The following is a 17,569-nucleotide window of genomic DNA, read 5'->3' as shown; positions in this document are numbered from 1 at the left end:
TAATCCCATGAACAGAGTAGACTGGCGGGCCACCATCTGTAGTGTCACAAAGAGTTGGACACAACTGAGCACGCACACGCACATAAATAATCAATTAGTATTAGTTATTGGTGGTATTGTTTTGACTTTAAGGACTTTTAATAAGATCCGGGAATTTAAAAAAATAAATATATTTTCATGCTTCTGAACTATAACAACACCTTCCACAGTAAAAACCAAACAAAAAAATCTGTTAAAACACTAGTTCATAAAAACCTTTGCCCCAAACCATCAGAATAGGGACCAACCTGAACAGAATTTAACCACATAAAGCTGCCAGTATCCACAGATTTTGACCAGCCAAGATGACAACACAACACTAGGTTTTGCTCCACCTACCTTGAGTCAGCATACTAGAGTGTAATTTATTCTACAAAGAGAAGGAAATTGTAGGCACGGTTTATTAAAATTGAGTATCAGCATTGTGATAGGTGTGGACAGAAAATTGAACCTCACCTGACATTCAGCTATCATTCACTAAATACCTGTGATGGGCAAAGAGTGCTGAGAAACAAAGATGAGTAAGGCAACATAATGTGTAATGTATTTATATAGGTTATAAAATATGTAATAATCTATGGTCATTCTATTTATAATACTGTAAAAGCCATTAGAAAGGTACAACCAAAAGTGACAGAGTTCACAAACGAAAAAGCTCAAGCTGAGAACTGTAGACAGTTGGGGAAGTTTTAAAGGACAGGTTGGACTTAGTGGAGGTTGGGGGAGGACACGCCAAAGCGAAAGAAACAGTGTGACCAAAAGCTCGAAGGTAGGAGAGTGCAAGGTCCAGTTTGATTGGAAATTAGGAGCCGTGGGAGAGAGAGAAGGGGACGAGTTTTCCCTGATCCCGGACGGCCTCGGAGGCCCAGTGAGGATTTGGCAGTTAATTGGGAAGAAAATGTAATTAAATGGAAAGTTTTTAAGCAGTGGAGTTTTGTGCGTTAGGAAAATATTAATAATACCAGTTTTTGAAATAATCTAAAATAAACAGCCAACATCTGGTGCTCATTTACAGAATTCTAAGAAATTTGCATACTAGGCTCAGCTCTTTATGTATATGAGCTAATTTAAACCCACAACTTCCCTTTGAAAGGGGCATTATCATTTTACCAAAGCAACTGAAGCTCAGAGAGGTTAGTTCACTGTGCCCAAAGTAACACAGCTGGTTAGTGCCAAGGCCAGGATTTTCACCTCTGGAGTGTCTGGTTCCAAAGCCTCCATGCTTATCCACAAAATAATAAAGGCCAGAACTACAGTTGGGGGCAATAGAAGTGAAAAAAACAATTGGGATGGGGAATGATTCAAAAGTACTGTGACATGAATGTTACAGAATTTGATGTGAGGAAAGCAGAAGGGAGGAATGAGACTCTTAGAATTGGAGCTGGTATAGGAAGTTGGCAAATAGAGAAATGAGAATGGAGTGTGGCTCCTAAGCAGACTTATAGGCTTGAGACATTGGGACCCAGTGCGATCCTGGACAGAACCAAAGGCTGAAAGGGAAACTTGGGGTCATTTACATAGAAATGGAGGTTAAAACTCCACATGGAGTTGGTCCCTGGGGTCTCTAAGAGAGCCGAGAAGCAAAAAGAAGATGACTCAGGACTGAATTATGGGAAACAAACGAATAGTCATTAAAGAAGATACATCAGTGGTGAGGCAAAAGTTTTTCCATGTAAACACTGATAGTTTTCCTTCTAGCAGATACCTGATTCTGAGCTGCGTTAACAGGTTGGTCAGATTTAGATGACAATCTCCATTGTTATCTAATCACCTTAACTTTTATTTATTTTTTCAGTTAGAGTATAATTGCTTCACAGTGCTGGTGTGCAACAATGTGAATCGTCTATATGCATACATACATCCCCTCCCTCCAGCCTCCCTCCTACCCACCCCCTGCCAAGACAGCTTAACTTTAGGGCTATGTTAAATGTACATGATTTTTATATTTTATAGATTGTATATTTGTTTTGGGGGAAGAATTTCTAGAGTTTTGAGGTCTAACTCTTTTTTAATGATCTAAATATTTGAGTCTTCTTTAGCACATTTCTTATCTTAAGAAATTAGAGGTTTCTTGTTTCTAATTTTTTTGGGGGGGTGGGGATGCACTACATGGCATGTGGAACTTCCTCGACCAGGAATTGAACCTGTGTCCCTTGCAGTGGAAGTGTAACAGGGCACAACTTTTGAAAGAATAACATAGCCCAAGGACACCACATAAACCAATTAGAATCAACCCTGCTAGGGACTTGAACCCAGTCAAAACCCTCTGGTACCTGGTTTCAGAACCTAATGAAGTTCAGATTCTTGATGTCTCATCCCAGAAAGAATTCACTGAGAGACAAAGTGATAGGTAAGATGTGGATTTGTTCAGATTTGGAGAGAAGCACACTCCACAGACAGAGTGTGGGCCATCGCAGAGGGCAAGTGTGGCCCCAAAGTGTGGCCCAGTTAGTTTTGTATAGGTTCGGTAATTTCATATGCTAATGAGTGGGAGGATTATTCCAACTATTTTGGGGAAGGGATGGAGATTTTCAGGATTTGGGCCCACTCCTTGGTCTTTTGACAGTGCCTTGGAACTGGCATGGCACCTCTGGGTGTGTCATTTCACTTGCTGATTGAGGATCAAGGTCTAGTCTTGTCTGCCATCTTGGTCCCATTTGATTCTAATTGGTTTATGTGGTTTGTGTTGTGTCCTTGGGCTATGTTATTCTTTCAAAAGTTGTGCCCTGCCCCTTTCCCTCCTGTTACATAAGATTATAGCCTAATAATACTCTTCCATGAGGATGGCCTACAGTTTACCAAGCCAAGCCACTCATTGAATGCCTAGGTTGTTGACACGTTATGGATAATTCTGTAATTAATATTTTTATTCAAATTTTCATGCTTTTTACTTGTTTCTGATTACTTTCTGAGTATTTTTTGGAAGTAAAATCACTGGTCAAATGCCATGAATGTTTCTCAGGCAGAGTTCTGTTTCAGAATGTGGCTATCAATTTGCTGATAGTACATATGTTAGAATATATTAAATCATGCTGTCTCCTTCCTACTTGCTTATTTCTGTTCTTGGAAATCAAAAGGAAGCCTTAGAACAAGGATCAACAGCAACCTTCGGGGGAAAAAAGCACACAGGTTTTCTGTTGTTGATTTTTTTTTTTAACAGCTTCATGAACAACAGGTATGGATTGGTGGTCACCTTCTATTTAGCCCCACAAGTCATTTTGGGAAGGCAGTGGCACCCCACTCTAGTACTCTTGCCTGGAAAATCCTATGGACGGAGGAGCCTGGTGGGCTGCAGTCCATGGGGTTGTGACTGAGCAACTTCACTTTCACTTTTCACTTTCATGCATTGCAGAAGGCAATGGCAACCCACTCCAGTGTTCTTGCCTGGAGAATCCCAGGGACGGGGGAGCCTGGTGGGCTGCCGTCTGTGGGGTTGCACAGAGTTGGACACGACTGAAGTGACTTAGCAGCAGCAGCAGCCAACTGGGAAGCCTCTTGATCATTGAGCCACCAGGGAAGCACTGGATGAAGTTAGGAGTCAGCATTTTATTCATTGATACTTTTGAGTATGTTATAGAGTGATGGCTTTTAATGAACATACCCAAGACATATAACCATTGCCACCTTCAAAGTAGTTACTCAGAAATGCTGATTTGTTGTCAGAGGCTTAAAATTTTAGATTTCTAACTTTCTGAGGTGATGTCATTGATTTTGAAATGGTCTAAACTTACTTGACGGAGAAGGCAATGGCACCTCACTCCAGTACTCTTGCTTGGAAAATCCCATGGATGGAGGAGCCTGGTAGGCTGCAGTCCATGAGGTCGCTAAGAGTCGGACATGACTGAGCAACTGCATTTTTTGTTTTTTTTCAGCAAAAAAGCTGTCCTGTGGCAAGGTAAGCCTATCTTCTGCTCGAAGAGAGACTCTGCCTGGCCTCTGACAAAGACAGATCCAAGGTGATGAACCTCATATGTATCAGCTCTGCTAGGATTTCTCTCCTAGGCCTTGGGGATGTTCAAGCATCTTCTTTGCTTCTCCAGAAGGCCTGGAGCACCTGCTTTTGTCTTGATCTTCCAGGGAGAGCAAGGCACTCTTCCTTCTTGTCTCTTATCTTTCTCAGCCCCACAGATTTGGCAGCAGCCTCCTTGGCTGTGTGGGGGTCTCTGGCTGCAGGTACCTGGATGCAGCAGCTGCCCTGGCGTTTCTTCCCTTCAGTCCCATCCCATCAGTAGGCAGCATCCACACTTGCCTCTTAGAGCTATCATTACCCTTGATGGAAGACGGACTTCTTGACTCCCAACTTTATTGCAGTGTTCTGCAAACTGTAGGGCCTGTTTGTGGGTTGCAAAGTAAAATTAGGATTTTAAGGGAAAAGAAGTCAGACTCCATCACAACGGTAGGTATTGTTTCATGAAACTTTTTTCAAGATTTATATATGCAGAATGTATGGGCCCTATTCAAAAACCTTGAAAGTCAAGGGTGTAAACTCACATCAAATCCCCATGAGGATATGGGGTATATTTAGGTGGGAAAATGTGATTGTCTTTAAAATTTTATTAGCTGGGCTAGTAACTGAAAGGCCATGAGGCTTAGTGGAGAAAACTTCAGCTTTGGAGTCAGAAGTGGGTCAATATTGTTACTTTCTCACTAGCTGTGTGACCTTGGACAACTGAAGGGATCTCTCTAAGCCTCCTTAGAATTATTTGTACCATTATTTTCATCCTGTGCGGATGAGATGAAATCATCTCTGTATAGCCCAGCACACAGAAGTACAGTGTATAAAGCTCAATTTCTAGTCTTTTGTCTGGGCTGTAGGACAGCCTCTGACAAATAGCCAGCCAGGCTCTCTGTTTCTCGTCAGGAGTACCTGCTACTTGTGATAGTGCCAAACGTGGTTCTTTCCTCACCCGAGGGGCCGCTCTGGCTCAGTTTCCCACTCTGTTCTGTGTGATGGCAGTGTTTCTCAGGAGAAGAACCTCTGAGCAAAGAACATTTCAGAATCACAGGTTGTAGTCCTGAAATCCTAAGGACCCAATTCGGGACTTGCCAACCCAGGTGTCAGCAGGGGCCAGCCAGATGAGAAGGCAGGTCAGGTGCTTTGGAACCGTGGGGCTGCGGCAGACGACAGAACACCCACCTCCTTCGAGGGGGTCGACCACAGGATCGTCACCTGCCTACATGTGGAGCCAAGCTGATCAGATCTCAGATTGTTCAAAATCTGGATTTTTTTTTTATATGAAAAAAAAAAAAACACCTTTTTAAAAACACTGTGCTGACCAAATGGAGCATCTGCGTATCATGGAAGCCAGAGAGGCCTGCCAGTTTGCACAGTCTGACCCAATGCTTTGAGGCTCAGCCGACAGTACAGTCATCTCAGGAGCTCAAGGAAAACCTCCCAAGGTACCCCAGAAGAATGCTCTTTTAACATTATTTTGTAGCAAAAATACACTTTAAGCGCAGAACATATAATTCCACTAATAGAAGAAATTTCCACTAAATGAAGAGGAAGAGCAGGAAAGTACTGGACAGGATTGACAAGTGGGTAGTGATGTGTCGTCTCTTTCTGTGTTTGTTTCATAAAACATTAATTCTGTTTTTAAAAAAGTGCTTTATCGAGACAGAATTCACATACATACAATCTGATGACTTTTGGTATCATCAGAGTCACACAACCATTATTATAATAAGCATACAATCTGATAACTTTTGGTATCATCAGAGTCACACAACCATTATTATAATAAACATTTTCATCTTCTCAAAAGAAAACCTATTAGCCGTCACCCCCCTTCCCCACAGGCCCCCACACCTGGTTACCCCTAACCTACTTCCTGTCTTTATAAATTTCCTATTCTAGACATTTTATATAAATGGAATTGTACAATAGGTGGGGTTTTATGTATGTGGTTTCTTTCACTTAGCATAATGTTTTCCAGGTTCATCCATGTTGTGACGTTTGTCAGTACTCTATCAATGAATAATATTCAATCATAAAGATATACTACATTTTATTTATCCCCTCATCAGTTGATGAACCTTTGGACTGTTTTTTGATTATTACAAATGATGCTGCTATGAACAATCATGTGCAGGTTTTTGTGTGGACGTTTTTGTTTCTCTTGGGTGCATACCTCGGAGTGGAACTGCTGGGTCATATGGTAACTCTAGGTATATTATTGGGAGGAACTGTCAGACTGTTTTGCAAAGCAGCTGCGCTGTTTTACATTCCCACCACCAGTATATGATGGTGCCAATTTCTCCACATTTTCACTCACACTTGCCATGTCTGTCTGTTTTATTATAAGCCATCCTGCCTAGCAGGTGTGCTAAGACATTTGTTCTAAAGGTTTGCTGCTGCTGCTGCTGCTAAGTCACTTCAGTCGTGTCCGACTCTGTGCGACCCCATAGACAGCAGGCCACCAGGCTCCCCCGTCCCTAGGATTCTCCAGGCAAGAACACTGGAGTGGGTTACCATTTCCTTCTCCAATGCATGAAAGTGAAAAGTGAAAGTGAAGTCGCTCAGTCGTGTCCGACTCTCAGTGACCCCATGGACTGCACCCCACTAGGCTCCTCCGTCCATGGGATTTTCCAGGCAAGAGTACTGGAGTGGGTTGCCATTGCCTTCTCCATCTCAAGGTTTACGGAACTTCTAATAGGGCAGCTGAATTTGGCCTGTTGACGTGGTTCTTGAGATCAAGACCTAAAGGAGTGATCTTTTCTGAATTTAGACCACCATTTTATAAAAACTTACTAATGAGTTTCCCCTCCTCATGTATACCATTCTTTGGCTAATCAGAAACCAGGCACCTTATCTTTAAAAAAGTGTAATTTTTCTTCCTTATTCACCAGTGAAATATTCCAATTCTAGAGATATTGTTGGTATAAATTTGTGTCCAGGACTTCCCTGGCAGTCCAGTGGTTAGGACTCCATTGCTTTCACTGCTGAGGGCCTGGGTTCAGTCCTGGTTGGGGAACTAGGATCCTGCAAGCTGCCCAGCATGCCCCCCTAACACACAAAAACTTGCTTACATACGGTTTTGTTTTGTTGTTGGTGGGTTTTTTTTTTTTTGGCATAGCCACCTATCTGCCCACAGCTGAAACCACTAATTTCTCCACCTGCAAGCCACATTGGGACAGAAGACTCGGGCCAAGGCAGAAGTACTTAAGCAGCCAAAGTTTCCCTTCTATGCTCGCCGACAGTAACACCACTCCTCTGCCTTCCTTGGGTCTTTCTTTTGGCCCGTCTGTTTAATCCTGTAATATCCTCACAAGTGAGATAAGACATCACAGCCCCTAAGCAAGAGTTAGGGAAACAAGCACACACCTTAATGGCTACCAGAGGCCACACGTGGTGGGACTCAGTGACCTAGTTTACAACCTGTACTGTTTTCTCTTCCTGAATTCCTCCCCTTTATTGTCAGCATCCAGAAATAAAAGGTTTTAAGTGTACAGGATCCTTAGTATGGTTGATCTCCTCAGACATTTTGGTTTACTGTTTCTCCTCCTTTTCAGAAACTGGCCCTTTTTGAGAAGGACAGACAACAAGAGAATTCATATAACTTGACTTTAGGATTCATTGTATGGGGAGGAATCAATATCCTGCAGCCAAACACCCAGAGCTCCTGTCTGCTTTTTGTATTTTTTTTTTTTTTTACATTAAAGTTTCAAATGCCCATTGGAAGCAACCTTTGGGCAGACATTCTTGCAGTTTTCTGTGATAAATTCTTATTTGGCTTGCCATAGTTCATTGTATCCAACTAGGAATAACCTTGGCCTAGTTGGGAGCTGGTAAATAGTACAAATATATGTGTCTGTCTATATTTGCAATTCCCTCCAGCCCCCAACTCCATCTTCCTCTTTTTAAGGCATAAGAACGAGGTGCCATTGACATCTATCCTCAATATTAGAATCCTAACATGTGCTTATTACTGATTATTCTGTTTTCCTGCCTTCTGATTTAGAAAAACCCCAATGTTTATCTCCAAAGATGGAAGAGGAAGATTAAAACAATAATTTGCAGTAAGTACTCTTTCAGCTATTAATTCATTTCTTCAGTAGACGTTATTTAGTGCCTGCTATATGTCAGGCACCCTGCTAGGTGCTTGGGATGCAAAAATAAAATTCCTGCCTATAAGGGGTGCTGTGCAATGGGACAAACAGACTGGATAATTACAATTGTGAGCGTAGTAGTTAATGTGCATAATATTATGGGATCCCAGAAGAGAGGCACTTCACCTGTCTTAGAGGCCGGCTCCAGGAAGGGCATAAATTACATTAATGAAGATATAAAATTCAGTTACCTAAATTGGGTATGGAGAGAGTGATCAAGCTTTTTAAATTAGATAACTCTGTAAGTTAGGATAAAACCCTCAATAACCCTAAAGTAAAATATATGCCAGTTTGTAACTGATGATTCACACTGAAGGAGAGGGTCTAATATCATAAATAAGTTAACATTAAAGTTGCAGGGCTAGAGTTGGAAGTTGTAGGGTTTACTTGAAAGTTTTTCTCCTTTTTATGTTCCTCCCTTTGTATCACAGAAAGCAAATATGAGAAATGTACCTGTAAGTGGAGGTCTTAATATCCTTCTTTGTGACATGACCCCTGAACTACTTGGGAGTAAATGAAGCAACCATCACTAGACTGAATGAGGAATAGTCCTGTTTGAGGATAGAATTTTTTTAAAAAGCTTAATTTGCAACCATTGCCTTCATATAAAATTAAAATATGAAGGAAAGCTCAAGGCTAATTGCACTTGAGTTTTTCTAAGTCATGAGTTTAGAGGTCAGCATAATGTTAAATCTTCGAAAAATATGTTTAATTTTTACAACCACTTAGTGATAACTTCCATTTTATAGCTGAACGATTTGAAGCAGAAAGAAGTTTAAAAAAAAAAAAAACTTGTCTGAGATTATAGAGCTAGTAAGTAGCCGAGCAAGGATTTGAACCCAGGTCTATTGATATTTAAATCCAGTGCCTGTTACTTACCATAGCATCCTGCTGAAATAGAAACCTATGTTGGGCCAGTTGTTCTCTTGTTTTTCTGTGACCATAAACTGACCCTGGAAGGAGTAAGCTATTAGAAATAACTGGTAAAAATATCTAAAAAAGTGGTTGATCCAGAGCAAACCCAACATTGCTCCTGGAAAATACTGATAGTACAATCTTCAAGTAATAGTCATGATATCATGGATGCCATTTAAAGTGTAATCATTCTCATGAATATTTTGTAATATAGTCATTGAGAAGATAAAACAATTAAAATAACCTAGATTTAAATAAAGCATAAAATTAGATTAATAGAGGGAAGTAAAGAGCATATATGTATGAAAACAGTATAAAAGTTAACTTTAGATGTTTGCTTTTTTAAACACCAATAACTTTAAGCACATTATACTAGTTTATATATTTTTAATATTATTTTTTTTCATGTTCATAGAGCATGCATTGTCCACTCACCAAGACTATAAACCCTGATACCAATTATGTATTTTTTTTAAAAAAGGAGTAAGCATTAAAATCATAGGAGAGGTTATCTGTCTATTCTCATGTAGTTTAATAAATTTGAGAAAGCATATTACGTTGTGGTTTTTTACATGGGATGTATGAAAAAAACTAACAAAATGATTTCTTTAAACTTTGGTCTGTTAAATTTGGAGGAATTGGCTGGTGGGTTTAGAAGTGTATAAACATACCACTAGAGAGTGAAAAAAAGGGAAGTCTGTTGTAACTGAATAGGGGTGTGGTCTGCTCAGAGTACAGAGCAACAGATAATAGTTTCATAAAGGGCCGATATAACCATATGGTCTCCAGAACTGGCTATTAGAGCCTGCACATTTTCCTCACAGACATAATATAAGTTTGTCTGTTAAAACCAGCCAACTTGGTGGGTTAGGGAAGCCACAGCCTATGGATTTGGGCATGGGCACTCTCTGCCTCCATCTAATCCTCCGGGTAACACTATACCAACAACTCCTGTAACCCTAGAGCAGTTACATGGATGCACTAAGTGGTGCGATGGGAAGGAAAGATAGCATCACAAGGATTCGTTTGATTATCACAGTAATCCACACCAAGTCAAATAAAACAGCCCAACAGTTAAAAATGTGGTCTCTAATGAATTTGCTAATTCTAGCAGGCCCTCCCAAACATTTCCTGCTAGAGTACCCCGTATCGAAATGAAGTGGCTGTACTTTAATTTCATGGAAGAATCGTTTGATTTCCAGGAAGTTAAGACAGGGCTTTGTATTTAAATAAAAAGTTCCAGACAAGCTCTGAAACTCGAGCAAACCAAGAAAAAGGATGAAACTAAATGCCTGTTGGGTGACTCAAGGTTTCAGCTGCTCTGCAAACCTGACGGTACGGGCTTAAGAGCCCAGAAAAGGGATGTTTTAAAAGCGGCTGACTGGATCGTTGTCACTTTCTTATAGGAAAAGCCCTGCCTTTCCAGACATCTAAAGTGTAATGCAACCGCATGTGGTTGAGAAGTTCCAATCTTGGCTGCCTTCGCCCCTCTGCACAAGCAGAAACCCCGGTTTTCGGGGACCGTGATCTCTTCGTGTCGCTCTCACTTTTGAAGGTCTGTTAAAAGTCTGGGGCCTCTTATCTCAACGGCTGTGGAAGTGAGTTTGGGGTAAGAAAGGGGGGGGAGGTCTGTGGGTGTCTCTTTTGCCTGAGGAGTTGGAGACACTTGTGGAAAAGTCAGGCCCTTTTCGCTCCGGCGGCCGCTCGGGTGTGGGGCTGGCTTGGGTTAGACACATGCACACATACACCATAGAGCTCTGCTTTCCCGTAGCAGCTGCTGCCTCTGCCTCTGCCTCTCCCGCCTCAGCCTCTCTGCCCGGCACACACACACATTCAGATTTGCGCGCTGTTTCAATCCTTGATGACGTGTCCCCGGAGACAGCCAATAGCAGACGGGCTCTGGTCAGGACAATGGGAGGTATCGGGCCAATGAGCGAGCCCCGTGAGTTGGCGGTAGCCAATAGGCGCGGCGCTGGCTGGAGAGTAATGTTACAGAGCGGAGAGAGTGAGGAGGCTGCGTCTGGCTCCCGCTCTCACAGCCATTGCAGTACATTGAGCTCCATAGAGACAGCGCCGGGGCAAGTGAGAGCCGGACGGGCACTGGGCGACTCTGTGCCTCGCGGAGGGTGAGTCCGGGGCAGCGCCGCGGCGGGGAGAGCGCCTCTGGCAGCTCCTCAGCCCGCGCGGCGGCCGGATCCCCGCGGCCGGGAGCCGGCGGGTCAGGATCCACACAAAGGCAAATGAGGGGGGACCGTGGGGGGAAACTGCGCACGGAGCGAGCCTCCCCTCGGGCGCCGGGAGCCCTGCCCCGCGCCGGAGCCCCGGCCCCCGGGGCCGCCTGAGGCGCCGCGAGCCCCGAGCCCCGCGAGTTTCCACCCCCGGCGGCGTCCGCGCTGACTGGCGCAAAAAAAAAAAAATTTTTTTTTCCATTAAAAAAATTTTTTTAACGTGTTTTCGAACCCCCGGGGCCAGGCGTTCGGGCGGCCGGCGTGCGCGGGGGGCGGCGGGCCGCCGGGCGGGCGGGCGGCGCTTCACGGCTGCATTGGCCGCCGCAGAGCCGGGCGCCGGCGGCGAGCGAGCGAGCGAGCGAGCGCGGGCGGGCGGGCGCTGCGGGCGGGCGGCGCGGGGCCGGGGCCGGGGGCGGCGGCGGCGCGGGGCCGGGCCCGCCGGCCTGAGCCCGAGCCCGGGGCCGGGCGCGGCGGCCGGGCGGCGGGGGGGAGCGGCGCCGCGGCGCTCGCTGGATAACATGGCTGACTCGGCCCGGCGCTGCTGGCTGGAGAGAAAACAAGGCGGGCGGGCGGGCGCGGGCGGGGGGGGGAGCTGGGCGCAGCAGTTCCGAGGCAACTTTTTTTTTCCTCTCCTGCCAGCCCCGCGTCCCCCCGTGTGCGGGGGCGGCGGGCCGCGCGGAGGGAGACGGGGAGCAGCGGCCCGGGGGCGCCTCGCGAGGCGGGGCCCCCCCTCACACACACACCGCGGACGGGGGAGGGGGAGGGTCCGGCCGCGCGCCCCCCGCCCCTCCCCCCGGCCGTCATGGCCGAGTGTGTGCGCCAGAGCGCGCCGCGCACCCCGCCCGCCGGCGCTCGCACTCACTCGCACACTCACTCTCGCGCACACACTCACACACATACACACACAAAGGGAAGGAGCCATATTCTCTCGCTCGCCCTCGCGGCGGCGGCGGCGCAGGCGGCGAAGACGCGCAGCGGCCATTCCGTGCGCGCCGGCCCCGGCGGCCGCGGGCGGAGCCAGCCCCCATTTCGAGCGGGGCTGCCTCCCTCTGCCGAGCCGACAAAATGGGGGAGGCCGGCGGGCCTGCGCGGGGCGGCGGGCGCACGTGGCGGGCCCCGCGCGCGGGGAGCCGGGCCTGGAGGCCCGGTCGCCGCCCCCACCCCGGCGGGGGGTGGCGGCCTCCCAGCGCGCGGCCCCGAAGTTGGCGGGCGGGCGGGAGTTGGGGGTCCCGGGTGGCGGGAAGGTGTGCGGAGCCCGCCCCGCGCGGCGCCCCAACTTTTCAGGGCTTAAAAATATATATATGCACACTCCCCGGGTGGGGGCGGGGGTCAGCCCGAGCCACGAGCAGGAGTGGCTTTTGTCCCTCATCCTTGTTTACTCGAAGAAACTTCAGACCGGACGTGTTTAGTCAGAACCGAAATACATCTCGGGGCCAAACCGATAGGAAGCGAGGCTGCCTGGCGGTGGCAACCGCGCAAATAGCACCGCCACCCCCCCCACCCCACCCCCAGCCTGGGTCCGAGCTGCCGCTTCCACGGCTCCCTCCTCCCGGCAAAGTTTTGTGCCGAGAAGAGAATATTTTAAAGCAATCATGGGGAAAACTTTAGACGATCGGGGAATCTGGCCCGTAATCCGGAAAGGTCTACTCAACTTTGGCTCTTACCTACTCCTTATGTAGCTGCATGAATCGGCAGCATTCCTTTTCTGACCTTTGGGTTTGTTGATTAATAATGATTTCTTACATGAAAAAAAAATTTAATGACCACTTGGGTATTACATTCAAAACAGATGCGGGGAGATCAGTCACAAATACGGTATGAGTGTACCATTGTGTCTACACTCTTTTTGAGATCGCACTGAAGGACCATTTATTGGGTTGGTGCAGACTCTTCTAGGAATTGTCGATCCCTGACATTTTCTTTGATATTGTGAGGGGTTAATGCCAATACCGTGTTTAATAACCAGTGCCACACTGTTCATTGACTTAGAGTGACATTGAGTTAGAGTGCTCTTCGGTGCCATAAATTTCATTGTTAACATTAAACTTGTGTTTTTTTATTTTTTAGAAAAATAATTAAACATGGGCAAAGGAGATCCTAAGAAGCCGAGAGGCAAAATGTCATCATATGCATTCTTTGTGCAAACTTGCCGGGAGGAGCACAAGAAGAAGCACCCGGATGCTTCAGTCAACTTCTCAGAGTTTTCTAAGAAGTGCTCAGAGAGGTGGAAGGTAAGAGGGCTGAAAACCTACTGAGTAGGTAATAAAGACTGAATTCCAAATTGGGTTTTTTTTTTTAAGCCTTGGTACAATTTGCATAATGTGGGTGTTAGTATTGGAACAGGTTACTAAATATTTAGCGAAGGATACTGATTTTATTCATTTCCATACTTCACAACTGGTTAAAATTTTGTTAACTGATTTTAGTTTACAAATTTTTTTTTTTTTATAGACCATGTCTGCTAAAGAGAAAGGAAAATTTGAAGACATGGCAAAGGCGGACAAGGCCCGTTACGAAAGAGAAATGAAAACTTATATCCCTCCTAAAGGGGAAACAAAAAAGAAGTTCAAGGATCCCAATGCACCCAAGAGGCCTCCGTAAGTATCTTGCCTGTTTTGATTTTTCAGTAAGTATTTTATAGTAGACAAATTTAGCAAGCCACCCTGTGGATCTCCAGTCTGTAATCAAAGTTTCTTAACTAACTGGTATTGGTATATTTAAATTTTGTAAAATTTGTGTTGGGTGGCAGTTAGAGCAGTGGAATTAGATACTGACCTCACCCAATATGTCTCCTAAATGTAGTTTTGATTCGTTTTTATTTCTTGAGAAATCATACTCATTTGGAACACTAATAAATAGCATATGTTCAACTAGTAATGTTATAAGTTAAAATAATTGTGTAAATTAAATTTAGTGAGGGATATTTAGCATTTTATAACATTATATTCTGTCAAAAATATGGTAGAAATTAGAAGCGGCTTTTATATAGCAGTACAACACAGTTGTTGGTAAAACTGCAATTCTAAACTTAAATCTCTCCTTTTAGTTCGGCCTTTTTCTTGTTTTGTTCTGAGTATCGTCCAAAAATCAAAGGTGAACATCCTGGCCTGTCCATTGGTGATGTTGCAAAGAAACTGGGAGAGATGTGGAATAACACTGCTGCGGATGACAAGCAGCCTTATGAGAAGAAGGCTGCTAAGCTGAAGGAAAAGTATGAAAAGGTAAGCAGTGCGGCTTTGGTGTAGTGGTGAAAAGAGTATGGCAGATGTTAGATGAACAACTGTACTTGGTACTGCATCTTAATTTCCTATTTTATGATTTCTAATAGGTGTGGTGCAGTTTTGAGTATAACAACTATTCAGTGCACCATTAGCTGTAGTCTGCAAGTCCCTGTCCATCTTTCAAAGAATGTAGATCAACTAAATAGTTAAAGTTGTTTGACTTAACATAATTTGTCTTGGAGGAGGGCATATATACTTAAGCTGGTTTTGTTGTTCACCATGTGAATTTATGAAAATTCTGGTAGTCACTTTGAGTCAGATGTCATTATTTTAAATGATCAGGCACACAACATAAAAATAGGCTGGGCCAAGTAATACAGATCTATATTGTTCATAAACACCCTGAAACACTTATGTTCTCTCCCTTATATTAAAAATGACTAAGTTAGAAAGTTTAAAATATTTTGATCTGTAGAGTAAATTGATATAAGAAAAAGGTATAAACCCCCCCTTATACTTTTAATTGAAATATTAAGTAAAGTTAGATTTTAGGTTATTTAGTCATTCTTGAGAAATATATCCATTTCTAGATGTTTCTGAACCTAATTTCATGCTTGGTGGCAGATAACTTTTTTTTTTTAAGGAAAGATTTCCTGCTATGGATTAGGGTCTGTCAGTATAAACCTGTAGAATGCTTTTTTGCATTCAGAAGGTGGCAGTGTCTACCCTTTAATCAGTCTCTACATTCTAGTTTTAATAAACTAAAGTTTGGATGTGTTACATAGTTGTACTTCAGTGACACATAGCAATGCAAATATTAGACAATGTCATACCATGCGCTCTGGATTATTTACAGTTATCTCATAATATTTTTATGAGTGTTTGTGAAAGTGCAAGTTGGTGTGAATCTGCAGCTATATGGTATTTTAGTGTATCTGAGTCCTTGTTTTTTCCATAAAGCTTTGCCGTGTTACTTTTATTTCTCCCCTTACTTAACTGTTTTGTCTTTGGTCCCACTTTCTTCCTGCCTTTATTTTGAAAGGATATTGCTGCATACCGAGCTAAAGGGAAGCCTGATGCAGCAAAAAAGGGAGTTGTCAAGGCTGAAAAAAGCAAGAAAAAGAAGGAAGAGGAGGAAGATGAGGAAGATGAAGAGGATGAGGAGGAGGAAGAAGATGAAGAGGATGAGGAGGAGGAAGAAGATGATGATGATGAATAAGTTGGTTCTAGCGCAGTTTTTTTTTTTCTTGTCTATAAAGCATTTAACCCCCCTGTACACAACTCACTCCTTTTAAAGAAAAAAAATTGAAATGTAAGGCTGTGTAAGATTTGTTTTTAAACTGTACAGTGTCTTTTTTTGTATAGTTAACACACTACCGAATGTGTCTTTAGATAGCCCTGTCCTGGTGGTATTTTCAATAGCCACTAACCTTGCCTGGTACAGTATGGGGGTTGTAAATTGGCATGGAAATTTAAAGCAGGTTCTTGTTGGTGCACAGCACAAATTAGTTATATATGGGGATGGTAGTTTTTTCATCTTCAGTTGTCTCTGATGCAGCTTATACGAATAATTGTTGTTCTGTTAACTGAATACCACTCTGTAATTGCAAAAAAAGAAAAAAAAAGTTGCAGCTGTTTTGTTGACATTCTGAATGCTTCTAAGTAAATACAATTTTTTTTATTAGTATTGTTGTCCTTTTCATAGGTCTGAAAATTTTTCTTAAGGGGAAGCTAGTCTTTTGCTTTTGCCCATTTTGGATCACACGAATTATTACACTGTTTATCTTTCATATAGTTAGCTGATAAATAAAAACTTTTGTCTGCGCACCCTGCATACCCATGATGAGGGTAATAAAAGTTGAGTTGAGACAGCTTTCATCCATAACTGAAACTTAAAATCTTGACGAGTTGATAGTGGATTTCACATAGCCCAGTTACATTTACCAAGTGAAGAGTAACAAATCTACTCACAGCACGGGATTATTAGAATCAAACATTTTGAAAGTCTGTCCTTGAAGGACTAATAGAAAAGTATGTTCTAATCTTTACATGAGGACTCTACACTCTTTAACTCCCATTACCATGTAATGGCAGTTATATTTGCAGTTCCCACGTTAAAGACCCGAGAATGTATCCCCAAAAGCGTGAGCTTAAAATACAAGACTGCCATATTGTTTTTTTGGCGATGATTGTCCCAGCAAAGGCTCTGGGAAAAAAGTGCTGGCTGTAAATGTCTTCTCCTGCTTATCCAAGTAGAGATTGTTTAGGAAACTTGAGACCCTTGATTAAAAGTATTTTTAATTAATTGGGCTGACTTTTAAAGTTATATACCACATTTTAAATCAGGTATATCTTCCTGTATTATGGTTTGCTGCCCCTTTATAAATCGTATAGACGAGGGAGGAAGACATTTTGTATTTCATTATGAATTGATTTATTTGAATTTGACTTTTCTTTACAAAACTCCAGCTCATTCATTAGGGTCATATGTTTATCTGCTTAGCAGTTTAGGGAACAATTTGGCGATTTTGTGGTTTTTGAGATTATTGTTCTCTTAAAGTGCCAGTGTTTTAAAATAGCGTTCTTGTAATTTTACACGCTTTTGTGATGGAGTGCTGTTTTGTTATATAATTTTGACTTGGATTCTTTCCATTTGCATTTGTTTATGTAATTTCAGGAGGAATACTGAACATCTGAGTCCTGGATGATACTAATAAACTAATAATTGCAGAGGTTTTAAATATTAGTTAAATGGCTTTCACTGAAGATTTGTTATATACATATTTTATCTTAATACCTCTTAGCAATATTCTTTAAGTGTAAGGGCTGCCAAAGTTTATCCCTTTAAAAATACTCACTTCACCCTTATAAATAGGTTAATGGGCTGATAAAAAAAGATTTTCATGAGACAGTCCATGTGTTCTCAGGCTGCTATATCTATAAAATAGGAAAAAACTAATTTTGCTTTCAGACTACTGAATTAAGACATGTAAGTGAAAAGCAGGAGAGTAGTGATTATAAATCTAAACTTCCCTTTCCTAAACTAAAGGAGAGGAC

The 17,569-nt window shown here is 43.2% G+C and overlaps 1 protein-coding gene across 1 annotated transcript; it reads left to right on the top strand.

The window, feature by feature from the left end:
* The first annotated feature begins 11,036 nt into the window (after positions 1–11,036).
* On the top strand, positions 11,037–17,258 carry HMGB1 (high mobility group box 1). The gene is made up of 5 exons (XM_055426313.2): positions 11,037–11,189; positions 13,359–13,522; positions 13,743–13,888; positions 14,338–14,512; positions 15,555–17,258. The coding sequence occupies exons 2-5, from the start codon at positions 13,373–13,375 to the stop codon at positions 15,729–15,731; spliced, it is 648 nt and encodes a 215-aa protein (XP_055282288.1). The 5' UTR covers positions 11,037–11,189; positions 13,359–13,372; the 3' UTR covers positions 15,732–17,258.
* The last annotated feature ends 311 nt before the right edge of the window (positions 17,259–17,569 follow it).

The sequence above is a fragment of the Moschus berezovskii genome, chromosome 13 (assembly GCF_049115385.1).
Source record: "Moschus berezovskii isolate FMDL1 chromosome 13, NW_MosBer_1.0, whole genome shotgun sequence".
Lineage (NCBI taxonomy): Eukaryota > Metazoa > Chordata > Mammalia > Artiodactyla > Moschidae > Moschus > Moschus berezovskii.
Note: the sequence above shows the minus strand (reverse complement) of the source record. Positions and strands in the feature narration are given on the sequence as shown.